We start from the raw sequence: 18091 nt of genomic DNA, 5'->3' as shown, positions 1-18091 counted from the left end.
ATGTCATGGATTAAAACTGTTTGCAAGAGTTTCCGAAGATGATGTCAAAATCCAAAATAGCCAGCATGTCAAAAGACTTGTCCATACCGGAACTATAACAAATGCAGGGTTGGAGCTAAAGTGAACCACTCCCCTACTGTGCAAGAAATCAGGACACACCAAAAGAACAAGACTACACAGTAGTCTTGTCTAATGTATGTGTTTTCTTTGGGAAGCATCCACAAAACAGCAGAGCGTTTCTAATACCGGAAGCAATTTCCGAACCGGAAGTAATCTTTTATTTTTCCTAGCATGCAGTTCGAGACTGGCTGGCAACGAGGAATGTATACAAAATGGCGGAAAGCAAAAACCGCGAAGACAAGTGATTCAAACTTTGAAAGCTTTTTCTACAAAATGTCATAGAGTTTAACACACTTACGCCAAGCAAGAACAAAGCCAAAGTGAAAACGTGTTGATTTGTAATTGAATTTGAAGCGGCATTGGTTGAAGGGACGGTTCATTGAGCGTGAAAAACTGTTTATCTTGGGAAATTTTGAATTTATTGGAGGAATTGTTTGACTTCTTCTGAAAGTTTGCCTCTCATCGTCAAGATTAATGGACTTAAATACTGTTATTTGTCAAGCAAAGTTATTGAGGATTCTATTTAAGACGAGGCATAAGGAAAGAGCTACAGACACAGGATTTCTCTTCACTATCTTCATCCAAACGGTTGTCTCTCTTTTTTCCAAATTATGAAGCCTCAATATTCATTTCTCGGAATCAAGGTTTCATCTCATTTATCTGTCATCTGATGTTCCTATAATGGAAGACAGCCTGACATTATTAACTTAAATCATAAAGTAAAGAGATTTTCTTAGCAGCAATTTATTACTGTCAAGTGGATTATAAGCTTATTTAACAACGTTGAAAGGCCAGACCCTTTGGTTTAAGCATCTAAAATGCCACGACCGTTGCATGAATACTTGGATAGTCAGGCCAATCCAGCAGAAATTGAGGTTGAGGAAGAGGAAGGAGAGAGCTCAGAGGTTGCTGTTACTACAGCCACTAGTACAACAAGGTAGTTTGTTAGTTAATATTTGTTAGGGAAGCAAGGGGTTTTTTTTGTGCTAATGCACAGCCTTTCACTGCTGTGGTCATGAGGGTGTTTCCCAAACTTGCCATCAAGTGAGAGTATAGTTGCTTGTTTGTTCTCTCCTGGGCAAAGGGAAATTCGCTCTGATATCTCTAAAAGTATCAAATTCGCATTGTCCTAACTTTGCCCTCCACCCAGAGAGGTCCACCTTTCTTTAGGGCTGCCAACTCTCTCGGATAATCCTTTATCCAGAAGTCTCAAGATTTTGGACCTCATCTCCCAGTCTCCCCAAATATCCTGGATATTCATTATCTTTGAAGACCTTTTTGGTTTGGTGTTGAAACGAGATATAACTACAGAACATCCTGCAAATCATATGCACATCTTTAATAACAATGACTTTGATTGTTGTATGGTTCATTATACAAAGAGTTTTGACAGCTGCATATCACTTGCAGGGTATTCTGTACCTGCTCCTGAAGCAAACTCCACTTATTTATTAAATATTGAAATTCAACGATCTTTCTAGTTACAATGTTATAAAATGGTCAGGTGGACGCAAGAAGATCCCAATAGTGGCCTTCTCACCACATGTTTTGCTTCTTGGTCTGCAAGCAGATCAGCGACAAGTTGCAGGTTGGTTTTCGAAGAGTTTTGATACACACAATGTTATTTTTGGATCAATTTGACCCAAAATAACAGCCAGAATACTCTCATTTCAAGTTCGCCTTTGCACAGTCTTCACCTTGATTGTGTACAAATGTGTTCTTTTCTTTTATTAAGGTCAATTGTATAGTATATTTGTACGTACTACGGAACAATAACAGGTTTTGGTTGAATAGCTTAATATAATAACACACACATGAGACTAAGGCTGAGCAAAGAGAACTCAAAACTGGAGTATTCCAGGCAACTGTGCGCTCTTGGCTCTAGCTATTGAATTTTCTATTGTCTGAATTGATGAAAACCAAAAACCCAACCATGTAGAGTGGTCTTGGTGTCAAATATTGTTAAGAAAGGTGTTACTGCATTGGCATCATTTATAGATGGGAAGACTTGTGCAAAGGCGTGCCTCAAATTTTGTCTCTTATTATCCAGGTTATTATTAATTTTCCTATAATAATTTCAGAAAAGTATCATCTTGCATATAAGTTTGTCAAGACGGAATGCAAACTGGTCAGAAGTATTTTGAATTCCCACTGCTTTAGAGAGGTAGGTTAAATATCCTAGTTCAAAAAAAAGTATTCTTATATCATGTTTTATAATAATCGTATTATTCCTTTCATATGTTTGTATAGAGGTTTTGCACCATCATGTGATGGCAGCGATGCTAGACGGTCAGGGGGGATCCAGGGTTGGTCAGAGAGTGACTCGTTACCCCCCTTCCTCTCAAATTTCTCAGTATATCAGTAGTAACAGTTACCCCCTTTTCCTTTAATTCCTGGTAAAACCTTTTTAATAGTCACCCCCTTCTAAAATTCCTGGATCCACCCTAGATAGCAGGAACAATACAATTGTTTTACATAAAAAAGAATTCAATCCCCAAGTGCAAAGGGATTTTATTGTTCTCCCATCTAACCACTGGCAGTCCAAGCTGTACTATGGGTGTGGGCTAGTGATGATGCAAACCCCTATTGGGTCACAGTAGATTTTGCAACCAAAAATCATATTCTAGTATGCTGTACCATAAGCAACACAATGCTATGATGCAATATTATTTTAATCTTTCTTTAAGGTCCATCCAAATAGCCCCAGTTTTAACCTCATGTGGACAGGATCCCACCTCAAACCCCACACACTGAGAGGGATGCAAGACTTCCAGAAAGTCAACCATTTCCCAAGGTAGATATTATTATCAGTCATGTGCAATTATCGTATCAACCAAACTTTGGGTTAAATAACTTGAATTTCCATTTGATATTTAGGAATTTTAAGTGACTTTCATCTTCTACTTTCTTTGAATAACTTTCTTCTTAGTTTTTATGCAAATCACAGCAATAAGTGTGCGCTCTACATGATAATTCTAGTGTTCAATGTTCACGATCAGCATGGGCGTCAACTAACTCTACCAGACCATGTCCAGTATTCAACAATTATATTAAAACCAAACTGCAAGAAAAAAGGCAGCTCTGTACTTTCTTATGATGCCAACTGACACTATAAATAGCATAGAAAATTGTGTGAGCAACGGTATGACACCCCACATCAAGTTTCATTTGCTGTTTTAATTTTGGATACACAGGTCATATGAGCTGACTAGAAAAGACAGATTATACAAAAACATACAAAGATTACAACATTTAAAGGTACTTAGAATATCAAGAAATGCACAGATGAATGGTATATTGCAATTAATAAAGTCATCATATATAGCAAGTTTTTGTTATACTTTTACCAACTGAATAACATGCATTTTTGCAATCACATGATATGATGTAAACAAATATTCCACTTTACAGTTCCATTCAGTGACCAATAATAGTTCCAAGTTGAGGCTGAAGTTTTCTGGCATAAGAATACTATACTTTTTATCATGCGTGGCAACTCCAACCGATCAGCTTGGAACTATTGTTTGTGGTCACTGAACGGAACTGTAAAAATGTACGTTGCTTTATTCAGTGTAATGTGATTTAATTTATTACTGGTTTTGTTTAGGGATACAAGCATTTTGATTACATCCCCAACAGCTTTGTACTTCCAGAGGAGTACAATGAATTTTATTGTAAGTATTGGTATATTTTGAGACACACACACATCCAACACTTACCCAAAAGGAATTTCCAATTTTTAGTATAAACCTTCATAACATAGAGACGCATCACTCAAATCAAGAAATATTTTACCATTCAACTATTTACTTCATGTAGAATCAGTACTGAATGTATTGTTGAAGGGTTCATTTACACTTTAAGTAAGAACAATTGCCTATTCTCCTTTGTCATTTATTACCTATAAATTTTGCTTATATATTCCAAAGCTGCTTTTATGAAGGACAAGGGACCATGGATCGTTAAACCAGTTGCCTCCTCTAGAGGTAGAGGGATCTACCTCACTAACCACGTAAGTTGATTAAACACATTTAATGCATTTCAGTATTCAAAAAATATCTTTAAAAATATTTGAAAATCAAAATTAATTATTAAAAAATTAATAAAAATGTATAAATATAATAATTAATTTTCGAATATTTAAAATAACTACAATTTAATGATTATAATTAAGATTAAAAATTAACAAAAATTAAAACCCATCTTGCTCAGTTTTTGAAAAACCCATAGAAAGCTATGTCAAATATTTTGGTTGGACTTAGACTTCAACAGAGGTCGTGAATTCTGTAAGTTTCAAAGTCATAGTCATATATAGGAAATATGTTCAATGCTAACAGTAGCATACCGGCTTTGCCATCTTTCATGCTTTCAGCCAAGTCAAGTTCCTCTCGATGAAAACCTTCTCGTTTGTAAATACATATCAAACCCTTTGCTAATTGATGGTATGTAGAACACAGGCATCCCAACCCCTTGCTAATTGATGGTATGTAAAACACAGGCATCCCAACCCCTTGCTAATTGATGGTATGTAAAACACAGGCATCCCAACCCCTTGCTAATTGATGGTATGTAGAACACAGGCATCCCAACCCCTTGCTAATTGATGCATGTATAACACAGGCATCTAAACCCATTATTGATTGACGGCATGTATAACACAGGCGCTCCAATCAATTATTGATTAACAGCATGTATGACACAGGCATCTCAACCCATTACAATCCACTGTATTCTAACTTGCTGTTTCAATATCTTTCAACATGTTCTGTGCTTAAATAAAACCGTATATTTTTTTGTAGGGTTCAAGTTTGATGTGCGGCTGTATGTAGGAGTCACTTCCTATGACCCTCTCAGAATATACTTGTATGAGGAAGGATTAACAAGGTACCTTTGGTTCATAAATACTTAATTTATTTTAATTTGAATACTTAATTTACAGACCTCGAACTTGGTTGTGTTAAACTAGTCAAATAATAGTTTTGTTTGAATTGAATTGAATCAAAAATTGAATTCTAGCCTTTATTTATAGCAAAGAAATTCCAAGAAATCTATCAGATCAATAAGCCAACATATAATTTGTATTAATGGTCTCTGTTGCCATTTAGATTTGCGACAGTCAAGTATGATAAGAGTGTGAGGAATATTGGAAATACCTACATGCATTTGACCAATTACAGCGTCAACAAGAAAAGTGAGAACTTTGTCAGGTGAGATAATAATCCAGAAATGTAGATTTTCTCCATTTTATTCTTGCTTTTCCTTTTTCTCTTTTTCTCTGCCTTTGCATCCATCTCTTTCCCTCTCTTTCCCTCTCATTTTCCTCTTCACCTCAACCTCACTGATGATAGGCTGATGATTTGATATCCAGCTGTCAAGACCCAGAAGTAGAGGATTATGGGAACAAATGGAGCATGAGTGCATTGCTGAGGTACCTGAAGGAGAAGGGCAGAGACACTGCAGGTAATGAAAAAATAAATGTTGCAGGATGGTAATGTAGTGAGCTATACCATCCATCTGTCTGTCCATCCACCCATGCATCTATCCATCCATCTGTCTGTCCATCCATTAATGATCTATCCATTATCATTAATGATCTATCCCTCCCTCCATTCTTCAATATATCCATCCCTCCCTCTCTCCCTTCCTCCCTCAATCCTCCATCCATCCATCCACCCATCCATCCATCCATTCATCCATCCATCCCTCCCTCTCTCCCTTCTTCCCTCAATCCTCCATCCATCCATCCATCCATCCATCCATCCCTCCCTCCCTCCCTTCCTCCATCAATGCTCCATCCATGCATCTATCCATCCATCCATGCATATGTTTATCCATCATCCATCCGTGCATTTATCCATCTGTGCATTTGTTTGTTCATTCATTCATTAATAAACTTTATTTATCCATTCAATCAATAATTTGATTATTTATATATTTATAGCTCTAATGATGAGGATTGAAGATGTGGTGATCAAGACGATCATAGCTGGAGAACTACCCATCGCTTCTGCCTGTAAAATGTTTATGCCACATCCAGGGAACTGCTTCGGTAAGATGTACAATAAATTGAAGTTATTTTCATGTACAGAATTAATGCCATCCTTAGAACCAAGAAAACAATGCTTGGGCACAGTGCTGACATGGTCACATTTCATTTCTTAACATGACCTTTGCACACAAAGCAGTTTTCTTGCAAAGGGGAAGCATTCAGGACTTGCTGGTTGGACTGGCTTTATATCAGCATGTTGTTACCACATTGAATTAAGCAAAACAAAGGAAAATAAACAGTTTTCTTTATGTGATATGTCTACAGTACCAAAAAGATTCTCTTGATTTTATTTACCCATTTATACGAATCTTGTCTTTGAAATGTGCTTTATTTCCTGAGTTTGTACTTTCTCACTTCTGTGTTGCCTAAGTGAAGTCCAACAGATGGTTTATGATAAGATTCTTTCCTATCTACACAGAGATATATGGTTTTGATATTCTGATAGATGAACGCCTGCGGCCCTGGCTTCTTGAAGTTAATCTGTCTCCTTCGTTAGCTTGGTAAGACTGGGCAAAAAAATTAAATATTGGAGTTTTCTTAAGTAAAACTTGCTAAATTATTGTCTATAATTTTTTTTTTTCTTTAGTGAATCTCCATTGGATTTAAAAATCAAGTCTCATTTGATAACAGACATGTTTAATCTTGTTGGTATGTATCAACAACAGGAAAATGATGGCACAACTACCACTAACAACAACAACTAGGGGATTAATACCACCAACTACAGCAAATAAAACTGTGTTAACAAGGGAATTAGCACAGCAACAATGATAAAAATGACGCAACCACCATCACAAACAACAACGAGGGATTTACCACCACCAACGACAGTACCCTCTCAGTTTAAAAGAGCCTATCTTGTAGACAGAGGAGCTTAGTTCAAGTAAACACATTATGTAATTTCCCTACAGGTTATGTAGCACACGACCCTTTGGTTCGGAGGAACCCCATACGCCGTGTACCAGATTATGCTCCCAGCAACAAGACATACCAGGTGCTTTATTATCATATCATATTATTATTATTATTATATCATATTATTATTATTATATCATATTATTGTTATTATTATTATATCATTTCATTATTATATTTTATTATCATCATTATTATTATATTATATTATTTTTATATCCTATTATTATTATATCATATTATTATTATTATATCATTTTATTTTTTTTATTTTTGTTATTATTATTATTATTATTATTATTATTATTATTATTATATCATATTATTATATCATCATTACCACCATCATCATTATTTCGTCCCTAGCTTCTTCATCATGGAAGGTATTTACACATCACGCACATCGCTCTTAGTGCATCTTAGTATTTGCAAGAGCATCAGCTCACATTATATTCATACGCGCATCCTTTTCTACGCTTCAAGCCGAGAGCTTTAACCAGCATCACCTCTATGGTGTTAAGGGTCGGACTTGCCTGTGATACAAAATTAGGAGTGAAGTATAATTTTGCTTTATCCCCAACAGAAACAGCGCACCATGTCAGCAGGGCCAGTCCTTTCTTCCTCGTCATTACGACCCTCTTCCTCCAGGAGGAAAGTAGACGAGACATTGACCTTGACATCAGAGGAAATGAGAATCCTTCGACAGACCAACGAAGAACACGACAGACGTGGAGGTTTTGTTAGGATTTTTCCAACGTCAGAATCCTGGGAACTCTATGGGTAGGTGTACGTGAAGCACGACAGTCCTCCGGTCCTACCCCTCCCACACTCCCCCTTCCTTATAAGAATTTTTCTAACTTAATGTATTGCATGGATTTTAGGTCATTCCTGGAACATCGAACGACCCACAATCAAATGATCCATTCGAAACTTTTTCCCGGAAAGTAAGTGCACTGGATATATATGAATATATCTATATATGAATATACGCAGTATGAATAGGCCCTTGCAGAACGTCAGAATGCAGCTCAATTTGGAGGACATAATAAGTTTCCAATTCTCATGAGATTTTGAAATCGTTTTTTTTTTTGTCCTCTAAATTGAGCAGCTTTGACGTCACGTCCTGGATGTCAGACGTCCTCTCGATCCAGTGCCCGAGGAGCGTAGCCATGCTATGACCGAGGGACATTGGAGCGAGAGAGAGTCTCTGAAACCCAGGGTACAGTATGACGCGACAGTCACGCAATCACGGCAGTGACGGATATTCTATTCTGTTGTTCAGTGACTGCAATACCGTCAGTGCGCGCACTGTGTTTAAACATGTAAATGGACGCTCGACATGAATCGCCGCTTTCCAGCACATCGTGCAGCCTAGCAAGAAGAGGCTCTTGCTGTTATCTGTCACTGTTGAACCAATCATAGCGCACGATTAGTGGGGAGTGGGCTTTGCATGAGGACACTAAGAACGGTTTCGTTGAAGACTATGTTTTCCCACTCATACAATAACCGCTCTGTTGTTCCACTTTGTATCGCGAATCGTTTTTATTCAAAACAACATGTGTATATCCAAACAGGAAAGCAAGTATCCACCGACCGACAACCGCCAGCCTGTCTTCAGCCACAGCGAGAGCAAAGTAAGTTGTAACAGCATGTAGGAGATAGAGAAAATAAATCAATATATTGATCAGTGTTGTGGTGTTTGTTCTATACTAGAAATCTGACCACATATGGTACAAGTCAGACACAGAGTGGATCTTCTCTGGAGCAATCTGAAGTATGATTTGTTTTAATCTTTTTAAATTACGTTGTTACTAAGCTACTGCTCGGAGAGGCCGATCGCTTTCGAGCGTCCGGTCACTGGACGAATTAGCGTGGCTAGTCAAAATATTAGGTCTATATATTCGCATTGACGCTAGTAACAATACGAAGCAAAGTAACGGTACAAAGGGCGCAACCGTTATGATATGGGGAAAAATGCCCAAAGTAAGTTGGGGGTGTTTTTTATGATTTCAGCCCTCGATCGCTGGTCAAGAAGAACTGAGCATAACTTCACGTATAACGTGCTACGAGAGAAAGCTAGATAGCTGGGTGAGTAACGCATTTGTGTCACGCTGAAACCCATATATGATGGCGGCAAAGACCTACTGAGTTAAGATCCTTTCGTTACTATTGCGCAAGTTTTCAATTTTCGTTCAAAAGAAAAGCAAACTAAAAACCCCACAGCATATTTTCCCCACGGCGCTGCCACAGGTAGCCCAATAAAATGCCCGTCTACGCATACTATTACAACTTTTCTGTATATTTTGTTTTACTAGAGTCCTGCTATTTTACAGTCGCGAAGTACAGAAAACATTCAGTCGCCTAGTACAGGTATGTGCAACGAAAACAAACGCAATTTCGGTACCTTTGGTCTTAAAATAAAGTGCAAATCATTATTAGTAATTTGGGATATATTTTACAGTCGCTGCAAGCCTATAGGGTAGCAATTTAAAAATGTTGGGCACTGCGGCACGGTACGGTAGGCACGTTTATACCGCACGTTTTTCATAGTCAAACGATTAAAATACTCGGGCACCGTGTCATGGTCACGGTACGGCACGTTTATACCGCACGTTTTTCATAGTTAAACAATGCCTTTTAAACGATTGTTATCCACTTAAATTACAGGGTCGCTTGACCAACAACCTTCATCTCATTCGCTCAGCAAACTGCAAGACAGCCACCATGAGGTGCAGAGAGACATGACTAATCCTACGATAGAATTGACGGACAACCGTCCACAAGGTAACAGTCGAAGTAAAATAGAGAAATTCTTGGCTCGTGCGCGTTCTACGGTACGCGGGAAAGATAGTATTTATGACATTCTTGGAACCAATCACAGCGCTTTGGATGTACGGTCACGGCACATGCCTGAGTTTTTTCTATCGTCACCTTGATGACGGATATGTTTGTTAGATACTCGGTGCCACTCCCCCCACAAACACGACCGTTTGATGAAGCAAGAAGGAGGGGAAAAAGCTCAGATATCAAATAGGCTGTTTGCATGATGGCATCATTTTACTTTCACTACCAAAATGCTACGCCAATTTTCTTTCTTATTCAAATTTGTATTTTGTAAGACGACAATTGGTACTAATTTACAAAACAGAAGAAAGTGTGCAAGGGAGTCTGGTAGTGTTAGTATAAGACGCTATAATGCGAGTGACCTATTCAAATTCGTATTCCGAGTTGTCTTTCAATTCCATCTTTTCCCAGAGAGGACCAGTCTATCCCAACCACAGGCGACTCTAGAGACGAGCGGCTCTATTACATTCAGTGCACCAAAACCTCGTGTCCAGTCAGCCAAAGAGGCTCGACCTCCAAGACCACAGGCATCCAACGAAACAGTCTCAAAACGAGTTCTATCCGCACAACCTACTTTCAAAGCTATACGCATTGAAGACATCATGGACAAGTCTGGTTCACTTACGTAAGTGTATTTTGTCGTATTCAAAAAGGAATTGTGCCGTCATTACGTCATTAGTTTCGGTCCCAGATCCTCACGGGCCCTCTCCACTAGTCAATAAATCACCCCTCCCTCCCCTCCCCCAAAACAGGTTTACGTTTCAAATAAACTGCAAATGGAAAAGTGGATCACAGGCACCCCAGGGCCCTCCGTCATGACTATGTGAGAGCGCTCTCAAATACCTCGCAGTTCGACCCCGTTGAGCAGCTCCACTTCTTTACTTGCGATAGTATTATTTTGATAAATTGTATTTATTGGGATTCTATTTGCGACTGATTTCAATGATTTGAATGGTTGTTTGTCTTGATTCCAGGAAACTTCAAGCCCGCCAAGCCTTCGCAATGTACTTACAACGTGTCCAGCAACGATTGATATATGAAGCCAAGTAAGTACGAGTTTTCATTCTCTTCAGTTATTAGGAATAATTTCTCTGATTGTTTGCTCAGAAAGGTAAAAGAATTTATAGGAACGGAAATGGAGGATTGCTGGAAAATAGATATTGTGAATAAGAGAGAGCAAAAATATGGAGATGCGGGGTATCGAACCCCGGGCCTTCCGCATGCGAAGCGGACGCTCTACCACTGAGCTACATCCCCTGTCTCATGTGATAGTGTAATAGTCGAAAGATGTCTTCCCTAATCGTGCAATTTTCTCAGCAACTTGTCTTGCAATGCTTGAAAATATAGCGTTGCAAATTTCCGAGGTGAGGTGTTACACTGCAACGCGATCTCAGCAACTCGCAACATTTTTTGGCTCCTAGGGAATTAATGACAAATGTGCGCAAACGCTCTTGAAAAAAAAATCTGCCTTACAATTGCAAAAAAAAAAAAAAAAATTGTTGGGGGAAGGGGGGATGAGCACTGTGCAATGGCGTTGCCAGTTGCTGCAATCCGTTGCGAAAAGAATAACAGAGTTCTACGCGCAACAAAAGTGCGAGACGACCCCTGTTACACAATGACGTTGCAAGACAAGTTGCTGGGAAAATTGCTCAGTGTAACTGGGTATTTACATGTTTTATTGTTGTTTTGAGTTAACTATCTAAAGATTTCACTTGATTTTGTTAAATTGTTTTGATGTCAACTGAAATGCTATCTTAGTACGTGAGCAATGGGAAGGCTAGTTAGGCATTGCAGCTAGGCATTTCAGGCTACGTAAAGGCCAAATATTCTCTTTTGTTATTGACAGCTACTATCGCTATTATTATGCGCCTATTTTAAACTTTGTTAGGCGTTATTGCTGCTATCGCTTTGAGGCAATGAACTACTAACAATACAGTGGAAAAAAGTAGATATAAGAAAGTAAATAAAGAAATGCTAAAACTAAAGATTTGGAGATGCGGGGTATCGAACCCCGGGCCTTCCGCATGCAAAGCGGACGCTCTACCACTGAGCTACATCCCCGAATTGTTAAGAATGATACCAAATTAACAGACGACTTTGTGCCAAAATATGTTCTTTTTTTAAAAGATTCCACAATTATTTTGTTTTTTCATTTTTTGCCTGGGATTTTTTCAAAGCAAAGTTTTTTCTTGCAGTTATGACTCTGACGATTCTACAGACTCGTCAAGACAGGATGAACAAATGGTAAAGTTATTATTTATTTATCATGTTCTGTCTTTAGTTTGAATGGAGTGATGCATGAAGAGGACGCGACCACAGACGACGGCGCAAGCGCGTGCGCTCACTGTATACGCAAAGTGTAGAAACAAGTTGAAGTTGCACCCTATGAATAAAGGACAAATTTCTATCAATAAAGACGCGCTCTTTTCTTCCATACTGGCGTCGTTTTAAAAACGACTTCCTATGAGGACGGTAGCCTTGAATAGGAAGCTGCGCGCATATAAATGAACGTGTGTGCGACGCTGTTTCGATTCCATTCAGCCTGTCTTATGTAAGCCTGACTAACGTATTGTAATTATTATTGCAGTCCCTAGTGATTCGATTCCTGAAGAAAGCGGCTGGTAATCTCCAACAGCCCTTCAAAGTGGTCATACCAAGCCGTAAGCTACCGCTGCATGACAGGTAATGTCACGCGCAGCAACAAGACATGACCTTAAGTAACGCAATTAGACGGAAGTACACAGCAACACGACATGACCTTAAGTAACGCAATAAGACGGATGGACCCAGCAACACGACTTGACCTTAAGTAATGCAATAAGACGGAAGAACGCAGCGTGGCGTAATCCACCGCAGTGGTGCAAAGAACTAACAGTAACGCAATGCAGCTTGACAATGCGTCTCGGCATAATACAGGAGTATATCAGTTCATTAATTCGATGACACATTACTGGAGCGTGACGCAGTCCTGCAGTAACACAAAACATCCTGCCGTATAATTGGACAATGAATAACGCAACAGAGTGTCTTCACCTTCAAATCAGGGTAACTCATCAGTGCACGTCAAAAGCAGTGGCCAATCAAGACCAGGACAAACATTAAATGCATTAACTGTTGTTTTACCTCTCTTTTTCAGGAGAAGAATTCTTGCCAAACAGTTAGGAGACTTTGTCCACGTCTATGGAAAGGTATTTCTGACTCTAATGATTAAATACTCCTTATAGATGGAAAGACAGACAGACAGACAGGTTGGTCGAGGGAGAAAGGGAGTGCTTCCAGCCAGTTAGAGCATGTTTTTACTATTTTGAAGGAAACAAATCAGATCCAAAAAAGACAAGAAATCAGCCGCACGTATGGACTAAACAGAAACACCAGCAACGGCAATGAAATAGCAGACGAGGACTTCAAGATCTTCATGGCGATTGCATGGTACGTTATGAACAGTATGAAAATGTGCGGGGCTAATAAACACAATTAACAAAGATGACAGCCTAAAAGCGCAATAACGCGTAGCAATTTTCTATGCAACTTGTCTGGCAACGGCGTTGCGACACAAGTTGTTTCAAGCATTGCAGTGTGTAGCCTACAGCGCAATTTGAAAACAATTGTTGCAAAGCAAATTGCAGCAATTGTTTGCGTCTCCATTGCATCGTGTAAGCACTCATGCAGATTGTGTCGCAACGCTGTTACTAGACAAGTTGCATAGAAAATTGCTCCGTGTAAATGGGTAAGACGATGTCAGCTTAAAGTTCTCGTCAGGATATTCTTCAAAAGTTGCGTTACCGTAATTAATATTTTCTTACTGACAGTGAGACAGAATTGGAAGACTTACTGACCAGGTACACCAAACTTAACAAGAGTGCTAATGTGTTCCTGGGTGGCCCCCCTGAGAAGGCTAAAGAAGACGATGTTGGAATAGGCAGCGTAGAGACGGGACTGAACAGAAGAAAAGAACCAGAGACTTCATTACGTGTGCACTTACGGAGGTATATATAATCTATTACGTAAGGCTGCAATCATAATGTATGGCAGAGGGAGGGGGGGCAGGTGAAAATTAATTCTTAAGACCTCCCCTCAAAGTCATGCAAAAGAATACGATCCCCCCTAAGCAAGGCTCGTAGCTTCTTCCAAAAATTGTGCATCCCCCCCCCATTTTTCTGATACAAATTTGCCCATCCCCCCTTTTTCCTACCAAAATTTTCCCGATCACCTCTGAATTTCACCTGCCCCCCCCCCCCCCCTCCCCTCTGCCATACATTACGAACGCAGCCTAAGATAGACTAAACGGTGATTGAATCATCCCCACTTCCATTACTATCATCACATCACTACCAACCACCATCATCACTGTCAGCTTCATCATCATAATTTATTGTCACCATCATCATCACCATCATTATTATGTATAATTACTATCATCATCAGTATCATCATCAACAAGTATCATCATTATCATCACCACCATCATCGTGTATCATTACCATAATCAACAAGTATCATCATCAACAAGTATCATCATTATCGTCGCCACCCGATCATTGTGTATCATTACCATCATCATCAGTATCATCATCAACGAGTATTATCATCATCATCATCACCGTCAGCGTGTATAATTACCATCATCATCTTCAACAATCATCATCATCATCAATATCGCCACCATCATCGTGTATCATTCCCATCATATCGTCATCATGTCGTTACCATCATCATCAATATCACCATTATCTATACTACCTTCTCCATCATTAACATTATCATCATCATCCCTAGATCATTGTCATCCTCAATATTTGTACCATGAAGATCCCTAGATCATTGTCATCCTCAATATTTGTACCATGAAGATCCCTAAATCATTGTCATCCTCAATATTTGTACCATGAAGATCAAAAAAATAAAAACAACTTACTATCATGACATACTATCATCCTCATTATCTGCTCTAATAGTTCCAAACATTAACATTATTTTCCCCTCATGTTAGTAAAAGTAGTAGCGCCCAAGGAGACAGTGGTTGGGCCAGACCGCGAGAAGACTACGAACCTCCCAGTAATGCGTCTTTAATCGAGCGACATAACCGCGCCCTTACTGCTGTATCTGCCTACGGTACTTCCATAGCTCTGAACAAGACCAAGAGTAGACCTGCTTCGGCAAAATTCTCTTCAACTCGAGGTAGGTAGCTTGGGTTACAGATGCCATTCGGAAGAATAAATACTTGTTAATGTTCACAAAGCTCACATTGGATTGTCCAGCCGATAGATGCAACAGTTCTTCTTAATAGCACGCGAGGAACCGCACAAAATAGGATTGTGACAAAATAGGATCGTGACAAAATAGGATCGTGACAAAATAGGATCGTGACAAAATAGGATCGTGACAAAATAGGATCGTGACAAAATAGGATCGTGACAAAATAGGATCGTGACAAAATAGGATCGTGACAAAATAGGATCGTGACCAAATGGATTATGACAAGATAGGGTTTTAGTGGACGTCAAGGGCATGTGCTTATGGAATACCATGGAAACAATTCTGCCCGTGCCATTTAGAACCACTGCAACTGCAAAAAATACCGCACCCTTAAGAACGATAGCAAGTGAAAAAACATACTTATGGGATAGCTGAAAATTGGATCAGATGCGCAAAACTTGAAGGAAAATCATGTCAACTTTACACTATACTCTGCCATATTAAGTTGCACAGCACGAATATCAAGAACATTTTCCAACACGGTCTATTCTATTCTAATCCTCCTTGTCCTTCTCTAGTTGGAAACCTCTTTTGGATTAACTCTTATCGTTTGACTTAGGTTCTGACAAAACCAGCAGAGCGTCCAGGCCTTTTTCTGCTAAAATATCACGTGACTACAAAGTTTCTGCCACTGATGATTCTGATGACTCGACAACTCAACAAAAGGGCAAGTGTCTTTGTATTTGTAGATACAATACAAGAATTATTTAAGCATTTTTTTGCCTTATCCTGCATCATGTCTTTCTTACTTACTCTCTTGAAATGCCTAAAGAGAGTAAGTAAATCCAAGAAAAGTAGTTCTCGCTGCACACTTTAACGTTTTCACTTCCCTCACAGGTTATCAAAAAACAAGTGAACAAGCCGTAGCTCATGCATTACAGAAGTTAGCCAAGAGACAGTCAGCCCGACAGTACTCACCCTTAGCATCCAACACCACTACCTCAACCAACTGGCGAGACATTTTGAGAAAGCTAGACCATAATGCAGACCAAGATCTTACGAAAACAAATGATGATGGTTATGTCAGTATTGTAAGTCACATGACCAAGCAAGATAACGACTCACATGGGTATTACAAGAAAGATTCAGTCAAGTCACATACCAGAGATGCCAATGCCAATGCTACATTTAACTCTTTTGTGAATTACGACCAAGATGATTCTGATGAACAGTTTCCACGTAATGCTGAGGTCGAGACTGCGATGCATCGGCATGCCAGATCTCATCCCTCCCAGTGGCGATCGTTACGGATTGATTTACCAAAAGAGCATGATGACCAGACCATGAATCGAGAAAGATTTGAAGATGAAAGAAAGGCACCATTAGAGTTAAAGAAGTCCATCTCTCGTGACGATTATAACCGACATATCCAACTGTTGAATCAAAAGCTATCTGAACAGAAGCTTTCTGCGCAGCAGCCCTGCCTACCACACCCACCTCCTGGACCTTCCCCTGCCAGGAAGATTATTAATGCCAAACGTATGGCAAGGTAAGCATTTAAAATAAATAAATAGAGAGAGATGTCTTTTTAACCACTGAATTTCAATCGGAATTTCAAAGTTGATTTTTGCAGAGAGAGGAAAACCAGAGAACCTACAAGCAACTTTAAAGAAAACTTAGTTGCATGGGTGAAAGGCAAATGCTGGCAGCTATGCCACCCATGCTTCCCTATTTTCCTGGGTTTTTTTTTTTTTTTTTTTGAGATGTCATTGCCTTAGCAATTCAATGTTACTAATATTTTCGTATTACAATTGCTGTTGCAGGCTCGCAGCCTCCCATGATCAAGGGGTGGTTAACAAACAACAAGATATTCCATATCCATTGACCAATGGATACTCCTAGTAATACATTGGACCATAGCTAATGCAATTACTAACAAAAATATCCATCATTTGAATAGTGACACAGGGGCCCAGTTGTACGAAGCCTGGATAGCGCTATCCAGCAGATAAATCCTTATCCAGTGGATAAGCCGATGCTGTTATCCAATAAATTTAAAAATGGATAAGATTTATCCATTGGATAGCGCATCCACCCTTCGTACAACCGGGCCCAGGAGAATAGATCTGTATTTGTATAGCGTATCCTAAACCAGAATTTTACGGTTAACCTATTTAAACATGCAAAACTCCAAACAGCTTTGTCACTGTAATGTTTGCTTATCATTATTTGTTTATTATTTAACTGTACATAGGAATTAATACAACTCCATAGGTTTTAAAGACAAACATTTGTATTCTGGCCAGCCGCAGTTTGTAAATTTAATTCAAATTGAACAATACAATATTTATGGCTTCCAGACATTTGATATCTCCAAGATGATAGTTTTATCAAAGTCTAATTAGACAAAAGTATTTCTCTTAATTTATGGTTTCAGGCTAGTTCTTCAACCTTTGATTGTACAAAGGTTTTTTTGATAGAAATGTTTATCAATATTGAGATCTATAGATTAAAATTATAATTTTGTATGGTGACAAGCAATAAATGTTTGTAATTTTAATGGAATGTTTGTTACTTCAAAACTGGTCTTGCTGTTGCAAAATGCTATACAGCAATAGAGTGTTTTTTATAAACCCGTGAAATACACTTAAGCTTATCTTAAAAGCACTACCTCACGATAAAATATTTGTTTTCTATTGTGTTTTTGTAACTATTACACTCAATTATCACCACTCTACCATCAAACATGGTGTTGTCTCACCACTGTGTCTAGTTCAAGGCTAAACTTTAAATAGTTTGCATGGCATGGTGGACTGCAAAGCATTGGTGAATTCCATTGTCTGCCACACTTGGTATCAACATCACACAAGCGGTCCTTTTTTCTCATCTCATTTTGTTCGAGTTTTTTCGTTGTTTGATGTGTTGTTCTCTCTCTTGCCACAAGGCGTTTTCCAGTAACCCCCAGTC

At 38.9% G+C, this 18091-nt stretch overlaps 1 protein-coding gene and 2 non-coding genes across 3 annotated transcripts; 1 reads left to right on the top strand and 2 right to left on the bottom strand.

Annotated features, from left to right (window-relative positions):
- The first annotated feature begins 341 nt into the window (after nt 1-341).
- Nucleotides 342-17792, top strand: LOC116294348 (tubulin polyglutamylase TTLL5). Its single transcript, XM_089024223.1, has 33 exons — nt 342-1057; nt 1602-1708; nt 2202-2284; nt 2808-2914; nt 3315-3378; nt 3728-3794; nt 4050-4132; nt 4493-4562; nt 4920-5004; nt 5226-5327; nt 5489-5580; nt 6062-6169; nt 6588-6669; nt 6756-6817; nt 7081-7163; nt 7668-7864; nt 7966-8028; nt 8659-8718; nt 8798-8858; nt 9098-9172; nt 9400-9454; nt 9752-9868; nt 10340-10553; nt 10903-10974; nt 12124-12172; nt 12516-12610; nt 13065-13116; nt 13239-13357; nt 13738-13914; nt 14919-15106; nt 15744-15851; nt 16022-16673; nt 16948-17792. Exons 1-33 carry the CDS (start codon nt 939-941, stop codon nt 17024-17026), a joined length of 3747 nt encoding a protein of 1248 aa, XP_088880349.1. The 5' UTR covers nt 342-938; the 3' UTR covers nt 17027-17792.
- On the bottom strand, nt 11114-11185 carry Trnaa-cgc (transfer RNA alanine (anticodon CGC)). The gene has a single exon. It is a non-coding gene; the product is annotated as a tRNA-Ala (tRNA).
- On the bottom strand, nt 11918-11989 carry Trnaa-ugc (transfer RNA alanine (anticodon UGC)). Its single transcript has one exon. It is a non-coding gene; the product is annotated as a tRNA-Ala (tRNA).
- Nucleotides 17793-18091: the final 299 nt, after the last annotated feature.

Source organism: Actinia tenebrosa, unplaced genomic scaffold (assembly GCF_029948245.1).
Source record: "Actinia tenebrosa isolate PJP-AT-01 unplaced genomic scaffold, QUT_ActTen_1.0 PGA_scaffold8__29_contigs__length_14323225, whole genome shotgun sequence".
Taxonomy (NCBI): Eukaryota; Metazoa; Cnidaria; class Anthozoa; order Actiniaria; family Actiniidae; genus Actinia; species Actinia tenebrosa.
This window is presented reverse-complemented; position numbering and strand designations above follow the sequence as displayed.

Bases quoted from the DNA above. Each gene is read 5' to 3' on its own strand.
- LOC116294348 (XM_089024223.1), top strand. From the start codon at position 939: ATGCCACGACCGTTGCATGAATACTTGGATAGTCAGGCCAATCCAGCA. The intron at 6,170-6,587 runs GTAAGATGTACA...CTATCTACACAG, and splicing joins ACATCCAGGGAACTGCTTCG to AGATATATGGTTTTGATATT. The intron at 12,611-13,064 runs GTAATGTCACGC...TCTCTTTTTCAG, and splicing joins AAGCTACCGCTGCATGACAG to GAGAAGAATTCTTGCCAAAC.